The sequence below is a fragment of the Macaca thibetana genome, chromosome 3 (genome assembly GCF_024542745.1).
Source record: "Macaca thibetana thibetana isolate TM-01 chromosome 3, ASM2454274v1, whole genome shotgun sequence".
NCBI classification, from domain to species: domain Eukaryota; kingdom Metazoa; phylum Chordata; class Mammalia; order Primates; family Cercopithecidae; genus Macaca; species Macaca thibetana.
This window is the reverse complement of record NC_065580.1, coordinates 136,961,747-136,987,998: the sequence shown is the minus strand read 5'-3', so window position 1 is coordinate 136,987,998 and position 26,252 is coordinate 136,961,747. Positions and strand designations below refer to the sequence as shown.

The following is a 26,252-nucleotide window of genomic DNA, read 5'->3' as shown; positions in this document are numbered from 1 at the left end:
AAAAAAAAAAAAAAAAAAAGAGAGAGAGAGAGAAGGGAAGGGGAGAGGAGAGGAGACAGAGAGAGATAGAGAGAAAGAAAGAGAAGAAGGAAGGGAGGGAGGAAGGAAAGGAGGAAGGAAGGAAAGAAGGAAGGGAGGGAGGGAGGAAGGAAGGCAGGAAGGCAGGCAGGAAGGAAGGAAGGAAGAAGGAAGGAAGGAAGGAAGAAGGAAGGCAGGCAGGCAGGCAGGAAGGAAGGAAGGAGGAAGGAAGAAAGGAAGAAAGGAAGGAAGGAAGGAAGAAGGAAGGCAGGCAGGCAGGAAGGAAGGAAGGAGGAAGGAAGAAGGAAGGAAGAAAGGAAGGAAGGAAGGAAGGAAGAAGGAAGGCAGGCAGGCAGGCAGGCAGGAAGGAAGGAGGAAGGAAGGAAGGAAGGAAGGAAGGAAGGAAGGAAGGAAAGGAAGGAGGAAGGAAGGAAGGAAGGAAGGAAGGAAGGAAGGAAGGAGGAAGGAAGAAAGGAAGGAAGGAAGGAAGGAAGAAGGAAGGAAGGCAGGCAGGCAGGCAGGAGGGCGGGCGGGAGGGAGGGAGGGAGGAAGGCAGGCAGGCAGGCAGGCAGGAAGGAAGGAAGGAGGAAGGAAGAAGGAAGGAAGAAAAGGAAGGAAGGAAGGAAGAAGGAAGGCAGGCAGGCAGGCAGGAAGGAAGGAAGGAGGAAGGAAGAAGGAAGGAAGAAAAGGAAGGAAGGAAGGAAGGAAGAAGGAAGGCAGGCAGGCAGGAAGGAAGGAAGGAAGGAAGGAGGAAGGAAGAAAGGAAGGAAGGAAGGAAGAAGGAAGGCAGGCAGGCAGGCAGGAAGGAAGGAAGGAGGAAGGAAGAGAGGAAGGAAGGAAGGAAGAAGGAAGGCAGGCAGGCAGGCAGGCAGGCAGGAAGGAAGGAAGGAGGAAGGAAGAAAGGAAGGAAGGAAGGAAGGAAGGAAGAAGGAAGGAAGGCAGGCAGGCAGGAAGGAAGGAAGGAGGAAGGAAGAAAGGAAGGAAGGAAGGAAGGAAGAAGGAAGGAAGGCAGGCAGGCAGGAAGGAAGGAAGGAGGAAGGAAGAAAGGAAGGAAGGAAGGAAGGAAGGCAGGCAGGCAGGCAGGAAGGAAGGAAGGAAGGAAGAAGGCAGGCAGGCAGGCAGGCAGGAAGGAAGGAAGGAGGAAGAAGGCAGGCAGGCAGGCATGCAGGAAGGAAGGAAGGAAGAAGGCAGGCAGGCAGGCAGGCAGGAAGGAAGGAAGGAAGGAAGAAGGCAGGCAGGCAGGCAGGCAGGAAGGAAGGAAGGAAGAAGGCAGGCAGGCAGGCAGGAAGGAGGAAGGAAGAAAGGAAGGAAGGGGAAAATTCTAGGGGAAGGCTTTGCAAGGAAACAAGCATCTCTAGCTCTGTGCAGCTGCGATCCACCAAGGAGATGGTGGAGATGGCCTCTGGGACTTCTGTTGAGCTCCCAGATCTATGCCTTGGGCAATGGGGAATGAGAGACCACAGGGACGGGTCCAAGTTTCCCTGGACCCTCCCTCGTCCTTCCAGGAACGTGCCATGGAAAAGCAAGCTAAGAGCAGGTGCTGGGAGCAAACAGCTGCCTTGCAGGCAGGACAAGGAGCCTCTTCAGTCTGCAGCCCTATTGGAAAGGCTTGATGCGGGAGAGCTCCTATGGATGGACATGCAGCTTCAGACCCCGAAACCGTCGGCACCTCTCTCTAAGACAGGATGGCGTCCGTGGGACAATCAACCCACGTGCTCCCTTCACAAGCCCTGGGTCTGTACCAGGCCCAGGGACACAGATGTGGGCCACATTCCACTGTCCAGACAACCTTCTTCTTCTCTAAGGCCCAGATTGAGTGACACCCGCCCTCTGTCACCATCCCTCCTAGACCCCTGCAGCTCCTTCTCTAGGACTGCTGGTGCCTGTGCCAGGTTCTGTTTCTTATGTAAGAGGTGATGCCCCCAGGGTCATTCCAGGATGCAAATCTGTCCATGTCACTCTCTGCTTTAAACCTCCCATGGCTCCCAAAGACCTCCACAAAGACACTCCTACTCCTCCATTCAGCAGGATCTGGGCCCCCCTGGCCTCGGTTCTTTCCACTCTCCCCTCCCGAGCTCCCACCCCAAGCCTCGCCTGCTGTTTCTCGTCTTTGTGCTTTTGGGATTGGGGCCAGCTGATTGCAGTGCTCCCTGCCCCCCTTTAAACTAGCAAAGTTCTCTTTGTCTTCAAAGACTCGGCTGAAAATGCTTTTCCTCCAGGAAACCTTCCTTGATTGCCCAGGCAGGGCTGGTGCCTCATTTGACCTCTCATACCCCCACACATGGGCCCACAGGGTCTGGGCTGGCACAGGGCCCTGGATGTGTCCTTCCGTGGGGAGATGTCAGGGAGCCCTGGCCAGATGGCCCAAATGACGAATGTCTCCCAGGGACGTGCCAGCCTCTCCTCCACACTGGGCCAGCAGGTGTCAAGGCAGTGGTGAGGCTTTAGGGCCAAAGCCAACCTTGGATATCTCCTCTGATTTGAGCTTCCTCTGAGCCCTCTGTTGCCCCCCTACCAGGATCCCACAGCCCCCTAATAGAACTCCCCACCTGCCTCAGCTCATTCTCCATTCGGCAAGCAGAGAGCACCTGCTCACATGCAGATCTGCGATGCTCCCTGCCTCCAACCCTCCATGGCTCCCCAGTGCCTCAGGACGAAGTCTTGGTCTGGTTCCCAGGGTCTGCTGTCCCATCCCCAGCCCTCACTCTATCAGAGAAAATAGGGGCAGGTCCCCAAACTGTCACCCCCTTGAGCCCTTGTCCCCCACACTGCCTCCACCTGGAGAACTCATCCTACCCAGCCACTAGCCACCAGCACTCTATAAACCATTCCTGTTCTCTCTGACTGCCCCACCTCAGTCCCCCTGCAGTACCTTTTGCCACCTGTCCTGGGCCATGAGACACTTTGGGCCACTGCTTTTCGTTTGTCTATCACCCACTCCAGACTGTGGACTCAGGGCCATGGACTTGGCTCATCTCCATGCCTGGGCCTGGCACACAGTAAATGTTTGTTGAATGAATAAGTGAACGCACCTATTTTACAGACACACATGAGTCCCAATAGAGCAGCGACAGTGGCTCTGGGCCACAGTGGAGTGCAGGCACAGGGCTTCTACGAGAGATCCTCAGAGGATGTGAACTGGTTTCTGGGCCCCCTGAGATGTGGGACCATGATCTGCCCACTCCCACCTCACTCCAGGTCAGGCTCCAGTAGGGAACAGCGGACTCAACCACCCCTCTAGGACCAGGTGGAAGGTGACCCCTGGAGCCATCTTTGGGGACCTTTGAGAACACTTCTAGGGCCTGGATCACCCAGGGCACCTGTTCTGCAGAGCCAGGAGCTTCTGGGCAGGCCCCAGGCTAACCTCAGGGCCCCTCTATGCCTCCAGGCGGGGCAAAGGTGGGCAGTGCCAGGAGGGTGGGGTAGGAGCCAGAGGCGCTGGGGAGAGGCCAGCCTGATTTATGAGGCAAGCAGGGATGGGACCACTTGGCAAGGTGGGCATGCACGACAGACCCTCAGAGATAAGAGCCCAGAGGTATGCAAGCGATGTAAACAGCTGGGAGCGGGCACCCCAGCTCTCCCGTACCAGCCAGAGACACCCAGACCGGGGAAGGGCGAAGCACACATCTCAGATGGAAGGAAGCCCCATGGCCTCCCAAGACCAGGCCTCGCTCCCCCTCCAGCCAGCCTGGACCCGTTGTTTCACGTAATCATTTCAACCGTGCCCAACTCTGCATCCTCACTCAAGGCAAACCTAGTCTCAGAATTTTCCCTGGGTCCTTCAGGGGCCATCGTCACTACACCAGACCACGCCACCCCACCTCTCACCTAGACCACCGCTTCCATCTTCCAGACCTGATTGTGTCACTTTGCTGCTGGGTCCCTGCTGCCTTCAGGATGACACCCAAGTCCCTTAGCCTGGATGTGAGCCCCTCATGATCAGACCCTGCCAGCCTCTCCTTCTTTGCAGTTCATCATGGCCCTCCTTAGGCTCAGCCATCCTGACCTCCTGTACTTTCCTGAGTGTGCCCACACTTCTTGCCACATCTGGGCCTTTGCAGACATGATGCCTTGGCTCTAATATCCTTCTCTGCTCTGGTCTGCTGGTGAACTCCTATGCAACCTTCAAAACCCATCTCACAGGTGCCCTCCTCCAGTCATTCCTGCCTCTCTAAACTAAGGTAGGAACTGCCCTCAGCTCCTGCAGCACCCCCACCCCAATCCAGTCCTCTCAGTCAGTACTCAGCATTCTTGCAAGCCTACTACTCTCTTGATGGGGGGTCTCCAGGGTGAAGGCCTCAGGAATGCCCTCTGCAGGTCCCTGACCTCCACCTTGGTCTGTTGAGGACTCAGAATCTCCAAGTTCATGGCTGGGCGTGGTGGCTCATGCCTGTAATCCCAGCACTTCAGAAGGCAGAGACAGGAGGATCACTTGAGTCCAGGAGTTCAAGACCATCCTGGGCAACAAAGTAAGACCCCATGTCTACAAAAAAAAGTTTAAAACATTAGCCAGGTGTGGTGGTGTGTGTCTGTGGTCCCAGCTACATGAGAGGCTGAGGTGGGAGGATCAGTTGAGCCCCAGAAGTCAAGGCTACAATGAGCTATGATTGCACCACTGCACTCCAGCCTGGGCGACAGAGCAAGACCCTGTCTGAAAAAAAAAAAAGAATCTCCAAGTTCAAAGCTAGAGTCTCCCACCTTTCGTGAAGAGGCCCTACGCCAAGAGGAAAAAGATCCAACATCCAACCTAATCCTCCCCTCCACACACACACTGTCTGCCGTCCCCGCTAACTCAGCCCTGGGCCAGCCGGCAATGACGCTTCCTCCTGGTCACAGCGGCCGTGTGAGGGGAGTGACCGGGCCCACTGACAGAGGAGGAAACTGAGGCTGGAGGTGGGGAGACATATCTACCCACGCCCTACAGCAAACAGTGGGAGAGCAAGCTGTTTGACTCCCTAAAGCGGCCTTTTGTCCAGAGTAGGTTGAGGACATACCCACTCCGGGGACATACCAGCTGGTGCCCAGGCAGGACAACTGGCAAGGCACGCTCTCAGTCAGTGGACTGGCAGTTGCGTGCAAGGAGCCGGAATGCACCGCTGCCTGCCCAGGACTAAGGACACACATGGGCAGGGTCATACCAGTTGTCACCGGGCAGCAGGGAGATAGACGTACAAGCTGAGCACCCCGGCAGGAGACAGAACCAGGGCATGGGCTGTGTCATAAGCCGGGTGGCCGCAGACTGCCTGTGTGGACGGGAACACAGCTGCAGGCCCATAGCACAGCCACGCGGCGCTGTACCCAATGCAGACCCCTGTGATTGTGTGCGTGACCCAGACTCCACTGCAGATGGTGGCAGAATGTGGCCAGTGTCACCCTGGAGGGAGAATAGGGGACTGGGAGCAGGCGGGAGCACGTGACCCAGTCTGGGGTCCCTAGAAGCAAGCAAGTCCTGAGCATGGGTTGGATTTTGACTGGACAGGGATGTGGGAACCACATTCTACCCAGGGGGAGTCAGGGAGCAGACGCCCCTCTACAGGGGGAGGGGAGGAGAGAGAGCCCGAGGAGTTCAGGGACCCCCACCAGAGCCGAGCTGGAGACCCTCTGCCCAGGGGCTGGGCAGACGCACACAGCCTTCTGACGTCAATCGCCTCTGCCACCAAGGCCCAGCAGCCACAAGGCAGGACTGTGCGTGCCGCGGCAAGCCCCCACCGCTGCAGACAGCTGTGACCCCCTCCTCGCTGCCTTCCCACTGGAATGCACGACTTTGGATGGAGACTGTGTCATCCAAGAAACATTCTATGTTTTCCTTGGTGCGTGCTCTGGGAACGCGGCGAGAACAGCCGTCCACACGGCCGTTTGCATACTTGGGCGGCTGCCGGGCCGAGGGCCACCCATGCCAGTCATGTCCTCATTCCAGTGGGGCCTGGCCTCTGCAAAGCCACTCCCTGTGCCACCTGCCTGGGAAACCTAGGGGAACATCGCTGGGGCTGGGATCTAGAGGGAAAGAATTTGCAAGGAAGAAAGGTCACCCGCCACCCAGCCCCCAGCCCTGTTGACCAAGCACTGTCTTTGACAGGGAGACACCCTGGGAGACAGATGAGGTGCCACAAGCACAGTCCTCTGAGCCTCAGGCTTCCTCTCCATACAATGGGCTCTCTCAAGGCTCTGAGTCTCAGCAGTGGTGGGCTTCCTTGTGGACCCAGTGGTGGCAACGGAGAGAGTGTTAAGGACCGAGCAGCTGCCAGCCTTTCCCCCCACTGCCCCACTGTCCCTCAGAAATGCCTCCCACCTAGGCAGCAAGTCTGGGTATCACTGAGCCCAATGCACGAGGTGGCTGACATCATGCACCCACCAACCAGCCAGTCCTAGATTTGCCAGCAACAGAGCCTGCAGAGGGGGTGGCAGGTGGTACCTGCCCCCTATCCCCCAGCCCTGACCAACGACCCGCCCCCTATCCCCCAGCCCTGGCCAACAACCCGCCCCCTATCCCCCAGCCGTGGCCAACGACCCGCCCCCTATCCCCCAGCCCTGACCAACGACCCGCCTCCTATCCCCCAGCCCTGGCCAACGACCGCCTCCTATCCCCCAGCCCTGGCCAACGACCTGCTCTTCAGGGATTAACTGCACACTCCAGCCCACTCCGGTGGGCCAAGCTTAAGGATTTGCATGTTTCCTTGAACATTTCCCGCCTGGGGCCCGAGTCAGACAGATTGCTTGAGGTCAGGAGTTCGAGACCAGCCTGGCTAACATGGTGAAACTCCCCCTCTACAAAAAAAAAAAATACAAAACTAGTCAGGCATGGTGGCACACACCTTCGGTCCCAGCTACCCGGGAGGCTGAGGTGGGAGGATTGCTTGGACCCGGGAGGTTGAGGCTGCAGTGAGCTGTGATCGTACCACTGCAATCCAGGCAGGGTGACCAAGAAATAATATTACTTTATTTTATTTATTTTTATTTATTTATTTATTTATTTTTGAGGTGGAGTTTTATTCTTGTTGCCCAGGTCGCAGTGCAATGGCACCATCTTGGCTCACTGCAACCCCCGCCTCCTGGGTTCAAATGATTCTCCTGCCTCAGCCAAGTAGCTGGGATTACAGGAGTGCACCACCACTCCTGGCTAATTTTTTGTATTTTTAGTAGAGATGGGTTTTCACCATGTTGTCCAGGCTGGTCTCGAACTCCTGACCTGAGGTGATCCATCCACATAGGCTTCCAAAAGTGCTGGGATTACAGGCGTGAGCCACTGGGCCCAGCCAGAATATTACCTTAATCAAGCCTCTACATATAACAGCCAGCTTCTCAGAACACAAATAATAGAATTATATATTACTCCAGGGGGTTGGATGGTGAGGCTCTGCCCACAAGACCAGCAGTACCAGCTGCCCCTGCCTGGACAACCACTTTACAACAGCAAATCTGGGGGTTGTCCTGGCCCGTGGGCTCCCAATGGAGCCCAAACAGTGGCTTTGACAGATGAGGAAGCCGAGACCCACTGAGCAGAGGGAGCTTTCTGAATGCCCGGGACAGCCGGTGCAGAGCCCATGTGGGGCATGGGGAGCCCAGGGGACTTGTCTCTTGGTCTTCCACTGAGCAGCTTTGGTGGCAGCTTTGAACATGGGGCGTCTTCTGGGAGTTAGAGACCCAGGCTGGAATGTGCCCATCTCTGCGTCTCTGGGCCTTGAGTCCGCTAACTTGGGGGCACAGGTGTGTATCTGGGGCCGAGGGGATACTAAGGCTATGCCCTTGGAAACTGGCCCTCTCCAGCTGGCAATCTAATTCAGGAATTCTGGGAATGAAAATCCTCCAGGGCCAGGCGCGGTGACTCACACCTGTAATCCCAGAACTTTGGGAGGCCAAGGCAGGCAGATCACTTGAGGTCAGGAGTTTGAGACCAGCCTGGCCAACATGGTGAAACCCCGTCTCTACCAAAAATACAGAAATTAACCGGACATGGTGGTGGGCGCCTGCAATCCCAGCTTCTTGGGAGGCTGAGGCGGGAGAATCGCTTGAACCCAGGAGGAGGAGGTTGGAGTGAGCCGAGATCATGCCACTGCACTCCAGCCTGGACAACAGAGTGAGACTCTGTCTCAAAAAAAAAAAACAAAAGGAAAAAGAAAATGACCTCTCAGTCATGCCCCTAGAATGGCAGTCCCCAGGTTCAGGCCCTCAGCTGGGACCCCTGGAGCTGAGAATGAGGTATGAGGAAGGCAGGGCCTCCAGGCAGCTGCAGTCCAGGAGGTGGGCTAGGCTGGCCCTGGGATCTCTGGACCCTCCAGGCCTGCCCAACCTGCTTGCCCCCTGCTCAGGGCGTCCACCTTGGCCTGGCTCTCACCCGGTCGGTGGAGGCCCAGGGACCTGGAATCGGTCACATCCGGCCCAGCCGTCTAAACAGGCCTGAGGCCCCAGAGCCCGCCGGGCCCAAGGGGAGCCCAAAATAACATCTGAGTCAGCATCCCTGCAGACACCCCATCCGCCTGGGCCCATAGGGAGGGGCCTAGAGGCGGCCCAGATGGGGACCAGGCCAGGTCAGGCGGCCACCTGCTCTGGTGGGGCCCAGCCAGCGGCCAGCATGGCCCAGGGACATTGGGATTAGCCAGGTGGGGAGAGGGAGATTGGGGAGAAGAAAGGGAAGGGGGCGGCCCTGCCCAGTAGGGGCTCCAGTGTGAGGGAGACAGGGCTGTCTGCAGATGATAGCAGTTCATTATAGCCAATGTCACCCTGGAGGGAGAATAGACGGCTGGGAGCAGGTGGGAGCACATGGCCCAGTCTGGGGTTCCTAGAGGCAAGAAAGTCCTGAGCGTGGGTTGGATTTGGACAGGACAGGGATGCGGGAACCACATTCTACCCAGGGGGAGTGAGGGAGCAGCAGACGCCCCTCCACAGCGGGAGGCGGAGGAGAGAGATCCCTAGGAATTCAGGGACCCCTACCAGAGCCGAGCTGGAGACCCTCTGCCCAGGGACTGGGCAGACACACATAGCCCTCTGACCCCAATCGCCTCTGCCGCTATAACCCAGCAGCCACGGCCAGGCTTGTCCGCCCCACACTAGCCCAGCCAGACACAAAGGTGGGCCCAGCAGAAGGGACTCTCTGCAGTGAGCCATCCACATCATCCTGCCCATCCCTGCAGGTGAGCACAGCCCCCAGGAGACCCAGAGGAGCTAAGATTCCAACACCAGGGCAGGGTGGGCCTGAGATCAGGGACAGGTCCTAGGCCAGGGTCCTTCAGCATCAGTCCATGTGGTCTCGACTCCTCCCCAGAGGCGACCGCAGGAGCGAGCTGGCCCAGGCCACACTGTGTCCTCAGGTCCCCGGGTGGGTGGCTCTGGTCAGTCCCTTTGCTTTACAACTGTGAGGTCGCCCTGCCTCCCATGGCCAAGCTGGGGCAGAGGGCGGATACCTGAGTCCCTGCTGGCCTCCCAGCTTAATCCCTCAGCTTTCCTGAGAATGGCTCTGCTGTTCTTGGCCAAGGGCCTCCGCTGAGCCTGGCACGGCTTCGGCTTGGCCCTCACCAGCGAGTGAGGGCTTGGCTGGGGCCCAGCCAGGGCGGTGGACATCATTGAAGCCTAGAACATGGGGTCTGATGGGCGGTGGAGATTCAGTTGGACCCTAGGGAGTGGCTCTGCTGCAGGGTCGGGGCTCACCTCCTGGGGCCCCTCTCATCCGACAGAGACTGCAGGGCCTTCTCCGAGCCCACCTGGTTCGGAAAACCTACAGACCCTGCTCCTTCACTCCCTGAAACAAAGCAGGGTTTTTCCATGGGGAAAGAAGCAGAAGGTTGAGAACAAAACCCTGGTTCTCCCACCCGTTACGGGCCTTGATCAAGTCTCTACCACGTCCCAGACTCAAGGCAAAGCTCCACGTAAAGGATGCAGAAATGAATTTTCTATGGAACCCCAGGACGTGGCCACACCTCTTCTTACTGCCCCAGTTTCTCCAAACGGCCCTGAGCCAGGGATCTGAGCGGGGCTGTAGCTAAGATTTTGCTGAGCAGCTACTTTGTGCCAGGCACATGCAATGCTTGAGCTCCCTGACTCCTTGCCACAGCCTCTCTAAGAGATGAGGAAACTGAGGCTCAGGGAGGGTACCTTGCTCAACGCCAAAGTGCTAAAGTGGAGTAAGAGGGACTTGAACTTGTACCGTGTGGATTCAGAACCTCTGCTTTTAACCACAGGGGTGCAGTGGGAAGGGTGTGTCTGGGGAAGGGTGGAAGGTCCTGAGGCTGGCTTAGAAGGAGATAGGCATTGCAGGCCGGCAGAACCAGGGGAGGAATGGCCGCTGAATGGTGCCCGAACAGTCTCCAAGGACTATCATAGAAACCCTGGTCCATTTCATTAGTAATTTGTGTTTTCACATCCTTTCATTTACAGGCCTCATTTGGGGACCTCTTTCTGCAAAGGTACTTGGAGAGAAACATTACAACCTCAGAACCCTGGTTACCTACGAACTTCCTTTTTTTTTTTTTTTTTTGAGACAGGGTTTCAGTCTGTCACCGGGGCTGGAGTGCAGTGGCATGATCTCGGCTCACTGTCACCTCCACCTTCCAGGCTCAAGCGGTCCTCCAGCCTCAGCGCCCCCAAGTAGCTGAGACTATAGGCACACGCCACTAAGCCTGGCTAAGTGTGTGTGTGTGTGTGTGTGTGTGTGTGTGTGTGTGTATTTTGTAGAAATGGGGTTTTGCCATGTTGCCCAGGCTGGTTCCAAACTCCCGGATTCAAGTGATCCGCCTGTCTCAGTCTCCCAAACTGCTGGGATTATAGGCATAGTCACCACACCTGGCCCCCATTTTTAAAAAATTTTACTATAATCCCACCCCAGGAACAGCTGGCTCACCAGATGGTAAATGACTGTCCCGTGAGATGGCTGACTTATTAAGTCCATACATTGAATATTAGAGTCAAGGGAGAAATGCAGAACTAGGCAGACATCAGACTAGATTGGATTCACCGTCATATTCTCAATGCCCAGCACAGGGACAGAAATTAGTAGTTGCTAAATCAGTATTAGCTGAATAAGCAAGTAAGTGCCTTTCTGTTAAATGGGTAATAGCCAAGCTTCTAAACTATCTTATTATTATTATTATTATTTTTTTTTTTTTTTTCTTTTAGAAACAGGGACTCACTCTGTTGCCCAGACTGGAGTGCCGTGGCATAGTCATGACTCACTGCAGCCTCGAACTCCTGGATTCAAGTGATCCTCCTACCTTACCCTCCTGAATAGCTGGAGTACAGGCGTATACCACCATAGCCAGCTAATTGTTTTGTTTGTTTTTTGCAGAGATGGGGGTTTCGCTATGTTGCCCAGGCTCATCTCTAACTCCTGGCTTCAAAGGATCCTCCCACATCGGCCTCCCAAAGTGCTGGGATTACAGGCGTGAGCCACTGCACCCAGACAAACTATCTCTGTTAATTAATGCCTGAGTACTATTGAATGAATCATTTAAACTCTACTTTGGATTAATCCTAATAAGGGATTTAGACTAGATCAGGGTCATTCAAGACACAGAGTATAGGCCGTAACTCCCACCTCTTGCTCCCAGCAGACATGACCCATTGACTGTGTGATTTGCATCTGCTGAGCCTGGATATCCTCAGAATCCTTCTTAACACCACTTCTGATGGCCATTGCCCATCAAACACAGTTGGTGATGGAATCTATCTGCCATCCTGGTTGCGATGAGCTCCTCCAGCCCATAAGAGAGAGGCAGCAGGAGAAATATAGGCTGTAGGGTGGGTTTAGGGAGGAGTAAGGAGAGACTAAATAAGATGCTCTTTTTTCTTTTTCTTTTTCTTTTTCTTTTTCCTTTTTCTGAGACGGAGCCTCAATCTATCACCCAGGCTGGCGTGCACTGGCACAATCTCGGCTCATTGCAACCTCCACCTCCCACGTTCAAGTGATTCTCCTGCCTCAGCCTCCCAAGCAGCTGGGACTATAGACATGTGCCACCATGCCTGGCTAACTGTTGTACTTTTAGTAGAGACGAGATTTCACCTTGTTGGCCAGGCTGGTCTCGAACTCCTGACCTCAAGTGATCCGCCTGCCTCCGCCTCCCAAAGTGCTAGGATTACAGGCGTGAGCCACCTCGCCCAGCCAAGGCTCTTTAGAGATTCCTAATTCCAGGCTGGGCACAGTGGCTCACACCTGTAATCCTAGCACTTTGGGAGGCTGAGGAGGGCGGATCACTTGAGGTCAGGAGTTCGAGACCAGCCTGGCCAACATGGCGAAACCCCATCTCTACTAAAAATACAAAAATTAGCGGGGCACAGAGGCAGGCGCCTGTCATCCCAGCTACTTGGGAGACTGAGACAGGAGAATCGTTTGAACCCAGAAGGTGGAGGTTGCAGTGAACTGAGATCGCACCACTGCACTCCAGCCTGAGCAACAGAGTGAGAGTCTGTCTCAAAAAAAAAAAAAAAAAAAAAAAAAAAACAGAGAGAGAAAAAGAGAGATTCCTTATTCCAGTCTGGGGACCCTCAGAGTTCCTTGAATGCATGAGCTTCTCCACCACCAGGAGGGGGAGCACAAAAACCCACATGAAGAAAAGATGGTGGCCCCCAACTTGCTGCCTGAATCCTAATAGGCGTTGGAACCAGCTCTCAGCCTGAAAACCACAGGCAGCTCAGAGCTTTTATGAATTCCAGGGCCTGGAGGAAGGGCTGGGGCCCTCGAAAGAGGCTGTGCAGCTGGCGACCCAGGAGAGAAGAGCTTTTTTCCAAACGCTGGGGCCACCACGCTTTGGGAAGGGTGAGGGCGGACAGGCCAACTCCTGGCTCCGGGGAGATTTAAAATGCTCTGTGTCAATGTAGATCATAGACCTAACTGTGAAAGGTAAAACTATAATGCTTCCAAAAAAAAGCATAAGAGATTATCTTCATGACCTTCGGATGGGTACAGATTTCTTAAACAGGACAGACAAAGCACTAACCCCCAGAGAAAAGACAGATACATTTGACTTTGTTAAAATCAAGGAATTGTAGTCATCAAAACACAGCATTAAAAGTAAGGCAAGCCAAGCCGGGCACGGTAGCTCACACTCATAATCCCAGTGTCCTGAGAGGCCAAGGTGAGAGGATTGCTTGAAGCCAGGAGTTCAAGGCCAACCTGGGCAACATAGCAAGACCCCCATCTCTACAAACAATCAAAATAAACATAAATAAAGGCAAGTCAAAGATTGAGATAAGATCTTTCTAATACATACAGCTAACTGCAGAATTGTATCAACATAAAGAACTCCATGAATCAGTAAGGAAATATCAATCCCATTTTCAAAAATGTGCATAAGACGTAAAAAGTCACTTCACAAACAAGGATAATCAAATGCCCAAGAAGCGTGTGAGAAAGTGTGTGCCACAGTGAAACCCCGTCTCTACTAAAAATACAAAAAAATTAGCCGGGCGTGGTGGCGGGCGCCTGTAGTCCCAGCTACTTGGGAGGCCGAGGCAGGAGAATGATGTAAACCCGAGAGGCGGAGCTTGCAGTGAGCCAAGATCACAGCACTGCACTCCAGCCTGGGCAACAGAGAGAGACTCCGTCTCAAAAAAAAAAAAAATAAAGAAAAGAAAGTGTGTGTCATCATTACTCATCAGGGAAATTAAAGTTAAAATCACACTGGGAGCCCAATGCGGAGGCTCCCACCTATAATCCCAGCACTTTGGGAGGCCAAGGTGGGAGGATCACTTGAGGCCAGAAGTTTGAGACCAGCCTGGGCAACATAGTGAGACCTCAACTCCGAAAAATTTAAAAAGTAGCCGGGTGTGGTGGTGCACACCTGTAATCCCAGTTACTCGGGAGACTGAGGTGGGAGGATCACCTGAGCCCGGGAGGCTGAGGCTGCAGTGAGCTATGATAGCACCACTGCACTGCAGCCTGGATAACAGAGCAAGAACCTGTCTCAAAAATAAATAAAATACTCTTATGAGTTGCATTAGCAGTTGCGTGAGCAGATGTTATCTGGCAAGTCAACACGACAACACGCACACACAGTGCCACACATCCACAGATACGCTGACACAGAGACACACACAGACACACTCACCCTCACTGCTATGTCCCCAGCAGGCTTCAGTCTCCTCCTCTGGGAGGGGCAGGGGACAGCAGGAAGACTATCCAGGCTGCCCTGGTGATTTCAAGGATGGTAGCACAAGGCAGAGAGAAAAGCACTGTCTGCCCAGAGCCGAAAGCCAAAACCTGCATGAGGGGCCACGGGGACCACCCCACTGAGCATGCTTCCTCCTCTGGGAGCTGGAAGGAGAGCTCAGGCAGCTGAATCTCCTCTGGATAAACAATGTAATGCAAACCCAGGTAACGAGAGCCTCAGACCCTGCAGGAGTAGACCCCGGGGTGCAGAGAAAGATCCAGACAGGAACATGTGGAGATAGACAGAGAGGGAGACAGAGATGCAGAGAGGGGTGGAGGCCGGTGCGGTGGCTCATGCCTCTAATCCCAGCACTCTGGGAGGCCGAGGCGGGCGGATCACTTGAGGTCAGGAGTTCAAGACCAGCCTGGCCAGTGTGGTGAAATCCTGTCTCTACTAAAAATACAAAAATTAGCCGGGCATGGTGGTAGACACCTGTAATCCCAGCTACTCAGGAGGCTGAGGCAGGAGAATTGCTTGAATCTGGGAGGTGGAGGTTGCAGTGAGTGGAGATTGTGCCACTGCACTCCAGCCTGGGCGACAACCTGGGCAAGAGAGCGAGGCTCCATCTAAAAAAAAAAAAACTAACTAAAAAAAAAAAAAAAAAAAAAACAGAAAAAGAAAAAAGATTGAGGGGGATAATAGCACCACCCTGTTTGTCTGGATATTAAACCAGTTATTGTGATAGAGGCCCCTAGCATGGTGTCTGACAATGGGAAAGAGGGCAGTTCAGGCTGAAAGCTAAAGCCATTTCTCGCCTCCTCCAGGAAGCCCTCCTGGACTGCACCATCTGGCACTGCTTCTGCATGACTCCCCGCCCTAATCCACATTATCACTTTCAGGTGTGTGTGTGTGTGTGTGTGTGTGTGTGTGTTTATACCCATGAATTCCCATACACAGTTCAGGGTAGGGGAACCAGAGCTCCCACCAATCTGGGCTGATGGAAGAAGAGTAGGTAGCCCAGCCTGAACCAAAGAAAGGGCCAGGGACAATCACATGCCCCTTGCCGGGCATCATACCCAGACCACCTAGTAACACAGTGTGACCAGGAAGGACCTCTTGAGAAGTCAGTGCAGGTGGGGGCTTTTCTCCTAACCAGGATATTTTGATTATGGTTCTGGGAGGGGCTCCCAACTCCGGAAACCCACCCTTCCAGCCCAGGCACAAACCTAAACCAGACAGGTTTGCTTTCAGGAGAGGGCAAGGGAAGGTTTGCAGTGAGCGTGCTGATGGTTGAGAAAGGAATCAGGGCATCTGCAGGTCTTAGCTCCAGAATATTCCCTTACTGCACTTGGGGCTGGGAGGAAGGAGGAGGCCCCTCCCTCTCCCAGGTTTCCACAAGCCTTCTGTTATGGACTGAATTGTGTCACCCCAAACTTCACATGTTGAAGTCCTCTGAGTCCCCCAGGACCTCATAATGTGACTATATTTGGAGACAGGGTCTTTTTTTTTTTTTTGAGACAGTCTCATTCTGTTGCCCAGGCTGGAGTGCAGCAGCGCGATCTCAATCTCAGCCTCCCAAGTAGCTGAGATTACAGTTGTGCACCACCTTGCCCGGCTAATCTTTGTATTTTGGATAGAGACAAGGTTTTGCCATGTTGGCCAGGCTGGTCTCAAACTCCTGATCTAAAGCAATGCACCTGCCGTGGATTCCCAAAGTGCTGGGGTTACAGGCGTGAGCCACTATGTCTGGTCCCATCCTCGGGATTCTGAGGACCTGAACCAGTTGATTGTCCCCCTGGGAGTCTGGAGGGCTTATGGGGTCAGGAGCAGACATGGCCCCACCTGAGAACCATGACCCCACCTGTGATCCAAGCTGGGGGCCCAGGACCCCGGCACCCAGCTCTTATCTGCTTGGCAGGGGCCTGATCTGTGACCACCAAGGGGGCTGGGGAGGCGTATAGCAATAGGCGTCTCCCCCCATCCCTACTCATTTTTTTCACTCACACATTCATTCACTCAGCTGCATTGCAGATGCTTGCTATAGGAATGACAATAGCCCTCAGGGTAGACGGAGAGAATGATGTGTAAATAGTCATGGCAACCATGCCTTTTAGACTTTTTGACAGTGCTGAGCAGAAAAAACAATTCATCACGATCCAGTACACACATGCAAACACATAAACTTAAACAAAGGTGCAGGCCAGGCGCCGTGGCTCATGACTGTAATCATGCTGAGGCGGGAGGATCGCTTGAGGCCGGGAGTTTGAGACCAGCCTGAGTAACATAGTGAGACCCTGTTCCTATCTTTTTTTAATTAATTACTTTAAAAAATTAGCCAGGTGTGGTGAAATGCACCTGCGGTCCCAGCTACTCAGGAGGATCACTGGAGTCCAGGATTTGAGGCTGCAGTGAGCTATGATCATGCCACTGCACTCCAGCCTGGATAACAGAGCAAGACCCTGTCTCAAAAGATAAAAGAAAGAAGGAAAAAAGAAAAAGCGCGAGAGATAATGTTGAATTTGATCACTTGCATTTAGTCTATTCTGTTCTTTTCTATTCTATTTAACTCCATTCTGTTCATGACATTCCACCCCATCTGAAAATCCTGTTCCTGGCAGGGCGCGGTGGCTCATGCCTGTAATCCCAGCACTTTGGGTGGCCGAGATGGGAGGATCGCTTGAGGCCAGGAGTTCGAGACCAGCTTGAGCAACATGGTAAAACCCTGTCTCTACCAAAAAATACAAAACTAAGCTGGGCACAGTGGTTCCTGCCTATAATCCCGGTCACTCGGAAGGCTGAGGTGGGAGAGTCGCTTGAACCCGGGAGGCAGAGGTTGCAGTGAGCTGAGTCTGGGTGACAGGGTGAAACCCTGTCTCTAAATAAAAAAATGGATAAATAAATAAATAAATGAAAATGTCATTCCTGGCCCACTAAAGTGATTTCAAGCCCCACTAATGGGTCACGACCTGAAATTTGAAAGGTGCTGATTGAGTGAAAGTCCTTCATAGGAGTTCTGAGGTGGCCTGGGCCGAGTAGGAAGGACCAGCGTCCTCTGAGAGTCTGTTACTGGTGGGCTTTAAGCAGGGCGGGGACACGTGGGGTCTGTGCTCTCAGAAGCTCCCTGCAGGCAGCCGTGTGGGTGGGCAGGAGGACAAAGGCTGGGTGCCTGGTCAGGGCTGCCTTCGGCCTTCCTGCTTTTGCGTACACCACCGGAAAGCAACAAGCAACTCCCTTTGAGAGACAGGAACAGGATTTAGCTCCAGCACCGACTCCTCCAGGAAGCCTTCCTGATTGCCTCCCCTCCTGGAGGCTCTGACCCTCCGTTCCCAGGACTGCAGGTGCTGGTGTCCTCTATGCCTGTCGCCCCTCCCCAAACCTGAGCAGGCCACTCAGGAATGTGGAGAACAGAATGAACAAGGGAGCAGATCACCCCAGGCCCAGCGGGAGCCCCTGGCCCAGCCTCACCTGCCTCCCACCCAGCATCCTGGCAGCTGCCCTGCCCGCCCTGCGGGACCCGCCTGGCGCCACAGGGATCAGGCCAGCTGAGGGTTCCGGGCATGGGTGGAGGGCTCTGCCCAGGGCGGGGAGCAGCCGAACGTGGTGTGGGGATGGAGACGGGCAAAACCAGGAGGAAGAGAGCTCCCCCGGGCTCAGGCACTTGGAAAGGCTCCTGAGCACGGAGGGCTACAGGAGGCCAGGGAGATAAGGGCTCCAGGGAGGGCGCTCGGGGTGGGGTGAGAGCTGCAGCAGCTCTGCCCACCGGTTCCTAGAGCCAGCTCAGGGGAGCAGGCAGCTCAGCCCTGGGTCCCACGACGTGCCCAGCCCAGGGAAGAGAAGGCTTTGCTTTCTAGGTGCTGAGCCGAACTTGCGGCGGAGATCATCGCTCTACCCTAGAGCAGTGTGGCTGGGGGAGGGACATACTCTAGAGGCTTGAGCGCCGGGTCACAGCGCTTTCGGGTGACCTTGCGCCGGTCACGCGTTTCCTCAAGGATCTGTTTCCTCACCTGTGTGGCAGGATAGTTGATTGAGTCATGAATATCTGTGCTTATCCACCCTGTAACCCTCCCCTCTTGCCACTTCCCAAGCAAAGCCCCAAGTTGCAAGAAAAAGCCGCCGGAAGTCATCTTTGAGATGAGAGTGAGTATCTTAGATTGGGAGCATCTCCTGCCAGCCCGGATATGACAGAATGTCCTGCAGGCCACTACCTTGGAAGCACCTCTGGAGGTGGTCCAGCCCCGAGCTTCCCAGCCTCAGACTCCAGCACAGTCTTGGGGTGCACAGGAGCACACAGGTTCCAACAAGGGGGTCAGGGAGTCAGGGCCCCTACTATCTCCAGGCTCTAAGATAGCTGGATTTTGGTGGGGGGTGGAAGTGGGGGAAGACAGATCCAGCAACTGGGATGGAATTCACTGCCACCCACCTGTGTGACATTGGCTTAAATTAAACAGATCTAAGGCAGACACCAAGATGCTCTTTCGGGTAGTGCCGAGTTCATAGACAGGGCTCCTAACCCTTCTGCTTGTTAACCGGGATAATAATATCCCCAGTGGAAAATGGAAGTGTGCTTTGTAAACGGTCAAGTGTCAAGCAAACGAGAGGCGTGCTCTGGACTCCTCCATCCCGGGTCCCATGGGAAGAGGGTGCACAGAGCTGGGCCGACTCACAATGTTTCCCTCCAGATGGCAACAGACAGCCCGTCAGGCACTGTAGGAACAGCACAGGGCAGAACAGCCCGTCCGGGACACCCACCTCCCCACCCCCGGCTCACACTGGCCAAAGATCCAGACTGACAAATGACTCAGACACGCAAACACCCGGGCTAAGAGGAAACAAGGCATGGCCTGGAGGTTGCGGGGGGCAGAACTCACAAGGATGGGGTTTCCTCTTATGCCTGCCTCTCCACCCAGCCATGATCAGTGGCCTGAAATGGTGTCATGGACCCCCCTCCCATATTTAAGCACTTGCTGTATACCAAATTCTTACAGATACGTTTGTACTCTTAAATGGTTATGAAGATCGCTGTCTTCATAGGACGAAACCAGGGATTCTAGGGGTTAATTCCTGTCGATGCCACTATACGTCGTTATTATTAGATAATCTGGCCAAACTCATACCCTAATCAATATCAGTCCCCATCACAACCACAACAATGACTGCCGACCCTTCCGAACCCAGTCCCAGCCTGGGGGGTTGCAGAAGCACCGCATTCCAGAATTTCAGCCTCCGTCCCACAACGTCCAACGCACCCCTCGAAGCACAGCCTGTCCTTCTTTTGGGCTGACTCTGTGTGATGAAGGCACACCCAGCAAATGGCCCAGACCCACGGGCATTCAATCTATTTTCAGCTGTAGCCCCTTTACCTGTGACACCTGTGCCCGCGCCAGACCCCTTTCTTTCCTGGCCGTCCGTCTGAGGGGTCCCTGGTGGCCTCTGGAAAGAGAGGAGCTTCAGAAGTCGCTTTCATTTTCCAGCTGAGGTGCTGGCTCTGGGCCGATGCTGCCGGGCACCCCACAATAGGTAGCCGCCCTCTCTGGCTCGGTCACCAGCACGAAGGCAGGGCCTCTCCTTTGGGGCTGCTTGTCACGGGTGCCCCTTGCCAGCCTCCAAGGACATCCCTCCTTCTCTGTCCTTCTGTCCCTCTGCCCTGTCCTCAAGCCTCGTCTCACTTTGAACCTCTGCATAGCAGGATCCAGATTCCCCTCCAAGTGCATCAGAACTAAGGCTAGCTCTGGCTGGGCACGGTGGCTCACGCCTGTAATCCCAGCATTTTTGGGAAGTCGAGGCGGGAGGATTACCTGAGGTCAGGAGTTCAAGATCAGCCTGGCTAAAACGGAGAAACCCCGTCTCTACTAAAAATACAAAAATTAGCCAGGCGTGGTGGCACATGCCTGTCATCCCAGCTACACAGGAGGCTGAGGCAGGAGAATTGCTTGAACCTGGGGGGCCGGAGGTTGCAGTGAGCCAAGATCACGCCACTGCACTCCAGCCTGGGCAACAGAGAAGGACTCTCTCTCAAAAAACAAAACAAACAACCAAAAAAGAACTAAGGCGGGCTCATCTCACCAGTCCTCTTATGGTCTAAACCAGCACTGTCCCCGTGGCAGCTGCTGGCCACGTGTGGCTAATGGAGCACTTGAAATGTGACAAGTCCAAACTGAGACGCACCCTCAATGCAAAATACACACCAGTTTTAAGACCTGGTGCAAAAAATAATGCAAAATATCTCAATATTTTTTATTTTGATTACATGTTGAAAAGGATTATACTTTAGATATGTTGTGTTAAATATATTACTAAGAATAGTTTTACTTATGTTTTCTTTTATTTCATATGGCTACTAGTAAATTTAAGATCATAGGAGGGGATGGACGTGGTGACTCACACCTGTAATCCCAGCATGTTGGGAGGCCAAGGCAGGTGGACCACCTGAGGTCAGGAGTTTGAGACCAGCCTGGCCAACATGGTGAAATCCCATCTCTACTAAAAATACAAAAATTAGCTGGGCGTGGTGGTGGGTGCCTGTAATCCCAGCTACTTGAGAGGCTGAGGCAGGAGAATCCCTTGAGCCCGGAAGGCGGAGATTGCAGTAAGCTGAGATCGCGCCACTGCACTCTAGCCTGGGCGACAGAGCAAGACTCCGTCTCAAAAAACAAAAGAAAAAAGAAATCTGAACTTTGTCTGGATAGCGACTGAGGGTGTCTGAGCAAAGCAATGACGTTCACAGAGCCATCCAGAGACTGGGAACTCTGTCCTTCCAAAATGGGTGCACCCACAGGAGCTGGAAGACAGAGATGGCCTGTGGGTGACTCATCTGGTTGCCCCTTGCTAGCGCTGAGCCAGGCAACAAGTGGGCAAGGCTTGTCAACGATAACTGCAAGATCAGCGATCACCAGGCAGCCAGGTGCACCCGGTAGCCCTCTGTGGGCAATTCCGCATGTATGACCTTATTTAGTCATACAGGTAGGCAAGGAGGTGATATTAAGCAGTTGAGCACTGATGGGTCTTGAATGGACAAGTAAATGAATGAATGAATGAATGGATGAATGAATGGTGGCCGATGACTGTCATCTCCAGTCCTTACTTTATGTATTGCATGCATCAGACTACACGGCGTTGCGTGTATGTTCGTGGAGCTCCTGCAGCGAGCAGAGGCTGCTAAGCAGGAGCGGCACACAGGCTGGGGGCAGGACACAGGGCCCCAGGCCTCGGGGGAGAGGTCTGTTCCAGCCACCTCAAGTCTATTCCTGCGAGTGCCCCTCCTCACCCCTCCTGGATCCCCCCCCCACTGCAAGCTCTCTCCCCCTGGCTCCGGACTCCTTCCCCGTCCTGGAATTAATAAAGACTCTGTGCAGACTGCGGTTTGCAAGTCTGAAAGCTGGTTCCTGCCCACGTCACTGCCTCGAGAGGAGAGGGGTCCAGCTCCCCACAGTACCCCCTGCCTTCCTCCTTCCCAGGAAGCGGAAGGCACGCAGATACAGCACTGACTTCCCCTCCCCTGCAGTAGGCACATCCCAGGCATCGGGCTTCAGACCCTGTCCCTGAGCAGCCCCTACCCCTACCCACAAAGAGTGGCTTGGGGGGGACTTTCACCCCAGCATAATCTCCATCAGCTTACCCTCAAAGTACCCCCAAATAAACACATACCATAAGTAAGAGCTGTACACTGGCTGTGTGTGCACATCTTCAAGATCATTCACAATTCTCCGGGCACGCCCCTACCTTCCAAAATTCCAGAGCTGCTCCCTCCAAAGACCCAGGGAAAGGGAAGGGTTTGTCCAGGGTCCCGGGGTGGCCCCGTATAGACCGAAGCCTAATAGCTGTCCTAGAAGCAGAACGCTTGCCGAGCAAGTGATGGCAATCGTGGTATTGACACCAGTCCTGGTACCAGCTGAACACAGAGCATTTTTGATCTAGCAGAAAAGCAGGACCGTGTTGTATTTGTTTTTGCGATAATCTCTTAGCTAGGAATACTGATCACCTGTAGACAGATGAGGAAACTGACGCTCTGCGGAGAGATTATCCCACCAGAAAGGCTAGAGCCAGAAATTTACTTTTAGGTCCACCAATGCCTGCCTTTGACCAAGGCCTGCATTTGACCTTTCCACGCCGGGCCACCCCTGCTGGCGCCCCAGACTGCCACAGTGCTCCTGCCTGCACAAGGGGCCTTTAACTCATCCCTTGGAGCCATCGTGGTGGAGAGAAAAGCCCACAGGGCATGTGGCTTCCATGCTGTTCCTCTGACCGGCTGTGACCTAGGACAAGGGACAAGTTTCCCTCTCCTATTCTCTAGGTCTCACATTTCTTCTCCACTAGCAGTAGTGGGAAGTGAGGGCTGGGGGACATGACCCTCCCCTGTTCCATCCCACACTCCAAACCCAAAAATTCCCCAGGGTCCCCATCCAGCTCAGTCCTGGGGGCAGAAATGCAGAGTTCTCCAGGAATGTGGTCCCAGCTGTTTCAGTGCAGGCTGCCCCCTCCTGGCCAGCAGAGGAACGCCAGCCTTCCCAGAGGGGACCGGGAGAACAGCAGTCCAGAAGCTCCCAGGCTGGTCTGGGCGCTAGCTGCGCGCAGCGTGGGGATGGGAGGTGGCCCAGTGATAATGGGAAGCTGGGCTGCCTCTCAGTCTGCCGGGGCTCCCACCTCCCTGTTCCCCCACAGAGCACCTGGGGATCCAGGCTGATTTTTGCCAGACCCTGAGACCTGCTTGGGGCTGGGTATAGGGCTGTGAGCTTGACCCATGCAGAAGAGAACCCTGCGTGTCGGGATCCTCCATGTGCCCCAGATGCCCCTGGAGACAGCACCAACATGGCATTAATTCCCAGGCCATTCCCCTGCCTCTAGCCCCCTGGCCTCTGCAGGCATCCACCCCAGACCCGCCCAACACCTCCTCCCCAGCTTCAGGTGAGAAGCTGAGATCTTGGCCCCTGCAGAATGCAGCCCTGTCCAGGGTCCCCTACCTCCCCCCAGATCCCTCCCAGAGCCATACCAACCCGATCCTACCTTCCAGACCATTCAACCTGCAGCCCCCCGACCTCTACAGACATAGCACCCCCTGAGTCCCCAGAGCTGCCCAATAGCTCCCCTCCCCAGCTGTGGGCAGAACCTGTCTCTAGCCAGGCCTGGGGGTGTTGGGGAGTCTGGAGGGCCGGGGTGGGGGCTGAGGCGCGGGACAGCTGGCCCGTGTCCCCACACTGGGCCCGGGGCCCAGCCGGAGGGGCGGGGGCCTGGCCACTCGGGCCTTGGCTGGGGCTGGGATTTTTGGCCTGGCCGCCAGTCCCTCCCTCCTGCTTCCTCTCCCGAGGGCTGTCCTGGCAGAGGCCCCCCTCGCTCTTTCTGGCGGGAACAGGGCCAGCAGCGAAAGAACAGTCGCAGAGGGAAAGCGGGAAAGAGATGGGGGAAAGTGTGTGTGTGTGAGTGTGCGCTTGTGTGCATGTGTGTGCGTGTGTGTGTCAAGGAAAAAAGCTCGCAGTCCAGCAGCCCGGGCCTGGGAGGCTTGTGAGCTGGGCCTTTCGTAATTGTCCCCTCCCCGCGGCCCCCTCCCCCAGGCCTCCCCCCTCTCCCGCCCTCCCGCCCGCCCTCTCTCCCTCCCTCCTTCCCTCGCAGCCGACGAGGCAGCAATTAGGCTTGGGGGATAAAACGAGGTGCGGAGAGCGGGCTGGGGCATTTCTCCCCGAGATGGCGGGTCTGACGGCGGCGGCCCCGCGGCCCGGAGTCCTCCTGCTCCTGCTGTCCATCCTCCACCCCTCTCGGCCTGGAGGTAAGGGCCCCTCGCCCCTGTCCGCAGCGGGCCCTTTGGGCCAGGTGACTGGGCGCACAAGGGGGAGACCTTCATCCCTGGGAACTCCAAGGGGTCCCAGGTGGGAGCCCCTCAGCCACTGGGTCCTTGGAACTGCCCCTCCCAGGAGCCAGCCGTGTGCCCAGGAGGAACCTGTCAAACAGACACCCTCAGAATAGTCCCAACCCGGCATCCAGCTTTGCTGCCCTGCGAGGCTGAGGGGGCCCCTACTCAGATGCCCGGGTGCCCGCCCCGTAGGGGGATCAGAGCATCCTGGGGGAGGGCCCAGCAGGAACCCCTGGGTCTGGAGACATCGCAGTCTGCACACCTGTGAACACAGCTGGGGTGCACACCAGCCCTGGGGACAGGGAACCTGGGCTGATGCCAGCTCAACCGCAGTGAGCTGTGTGACCTCAGCAGGTTCCTTGATCCCTGGGAAGTCGGGATCCCCCCGTGAGGAAGGCCAGGGCTCCGCTTAGGATGGGTTTGCAGGTTGGGAAGCTGCTGCTGTGTTCTCCCTGCTGAGGCGGGCGGGGACTCCTGGTATGCATTTGTGTGTGTGTGTATGTGTGTGTGTGTATGTGTGTGCAGGAACGAGCGTGCTGTGTGCTCATATATGTATATGTGCATGCACAGGTGTGCACGTGTGCAGATGCCCGGCTGTGTCACTGAACAGGGGAAGGGATTTCTGGAAAGGTACATATGTCTGCTCACAGGTTCATCCTTAGACAGGGGTATGCGTATATTTGGAGGAGGTATATGGAGCCGCTCCTTAGTATGTGCAAAAGTCTGCCACCTGACAGACATGTACACATGTAGACACGGGCGATCTGGCATCCAGGTGTGGTACTGGTGTGGACTGTCACTGTGTGTGTTATGGAGTGTGTGCATCCGTGTGTGTGAATGTGTGAGCGATGTGGCATGCAAGCGTGGAAAGGCGGGCTGGAGAAGGTGTCTGTCTCCTGGCAGAGGCAGGGTGGCTGTGACACAGGCTGGAGTGGATCCTGGGGCACTGCTGGGCCATCTGCTATGTGCCCCAACCCAGGCACAGTTGGTTATGGGGTTTGAGGGTGCCCCCTGTGGGGCTGCTGTGTCGCGGCCAACGGGGGAGCACTGAAGATGCTCCCCTGGCATGGGAAAAAGGAGGGCATTTGGTAGGGGTGCCTGGGTGGGGTCTGGTTTCCTTGGGAGTCCTCCTTGCCATGAGAACCAGGCATCGAGTGGGGGGCAGGAGGGCCACAGGGCGGAGTCAGGGGCCGGGGCAGGAGCTGCAGCTGTTTCCGTGAGATTGAACAGCTTCCCGTGCAGTGTCCGCTGCTGGACCTGGACAGGGCCAAGGGACGTGGGTACCCACAGGCGGGGCCCAGCAGGGGCAACGAGCCAGGGCCTGAAAGTGGCAACCCCGGGTCCATCTCAGCCTTCTCCCCAGGTGTAGCCCCCAAACACCCAGCCACCCTCCTTCCCAGATGGGGCCACCCCCTATAGGGTGGCAGTTCATCATCAAGGAAGCTTGAGAATTAGAAATTATTATCATCACTTGACAAACAAGGAAACTGAGGCTCCGGCAGGCTAAGGTAATCCCTGGGGGTCAGTATCAGCCAACTCTCTGCCCCAGGTCAAAGGGCAAGAGGGTTAGGAGTGAGCTAGCAGGCAACATTTGGGGAGGGGAAGGCTTGGGGCTGAGTCCTTTAAAGCGGCCGTGACCTAGGCAGAATCAGCTCTCTCCTTGTGTCCTCAGTGACACTGCTAAACGCCCAGCTGGCCTCGCACTTTGCAGAGATCAATCTCAGCTCTGTCCCAGGTGGCTGGACTTGCTAGGTCCAAATAAGGGGTGTGTGAACTGATGAGCTCTTGTGGGGTTTTGCACAGAAGTGCTACTGAAGTCTGCAGAGGTCGGTGAGCCAACACGAGGAGTGAGGCGCTCGGTCACACGCTCACTGCCACTCACCTGGCTGTCCTGGGGGAGCCTGGCTTCTCCCTCAAGGAGGAGGGTGTCACTTACGCAAGTTCAGCGGCTCCAAGGAAGGAACCCTGTTGCGGGAGTGGGGGAGCAGGAGGAGGGGACAAGCTGCCCAGCCCCCAGGCTGTTTCAAAAGTGACCATGAGAAATTAACCCAGGGATAATTCTTTCCCATCCCCCAGAAATAGTATCAGGGATTTGGTTTTTGTTTTTGTTTTTGTTTTTCCTGATTTCCAAACTGAAGATGGTTTGGAACAGAGGTTTCCTTTTCTTTTATTTTTCTTTTTTATTTTTCTTTTTTACTTTTTTTATTTTTTTAAACTGAGACAGGGTCTCGCTGTGTTGTCCAAGCTGGTCTGAATTCCTGGGCTCAAGTGATCCTCCCACCTCGGCCTCCCAAAGTGCTTGGATTACAGGCATGAAC

General features: G+C 55.1%; 2 protein-coding genes across 6 annotated transcripts in view; one reads left to right on the top strand and one right to left on the bottom strand.

Annotated features, from left to right (window-relative positions):
* ABHD11 (abhydrolase domain containing 11) overlaps positions 1-26,252 on the bottom strand; it is a 997,569-nt gene that overhangs the window by 278,986 nt on the left and 692,331 nt on the right. The window lies entirely within an intron of this gene.
* The window catches only part of LOC126950333 (eukaryotic translation initiation factor 4H), a 170,520-nt gene continuing 167,679 nt past the window's right edge, over positions 23,412-26,252 (top strand). For 4 of the 5 annotated variants that reach the window (XM_050783650.1, XM_050783653.1, XM_050783652.1 and 1 more), the window contains exon 1: positions 23,429-23,850. In XM_050783650.1, the coding sequence (XP_050639607.1) occupies positions 23,769-23,850 (82 nt within the window). In that variant the 5' untranslated portion in view covers positions 23,429-23,768. Of the gene's footprint in view, positions 23,851-26,252 lie in introns of all 5 variants that reach the window. The other variant, XM_050783656.1, reaches the window with a different exon arrangement.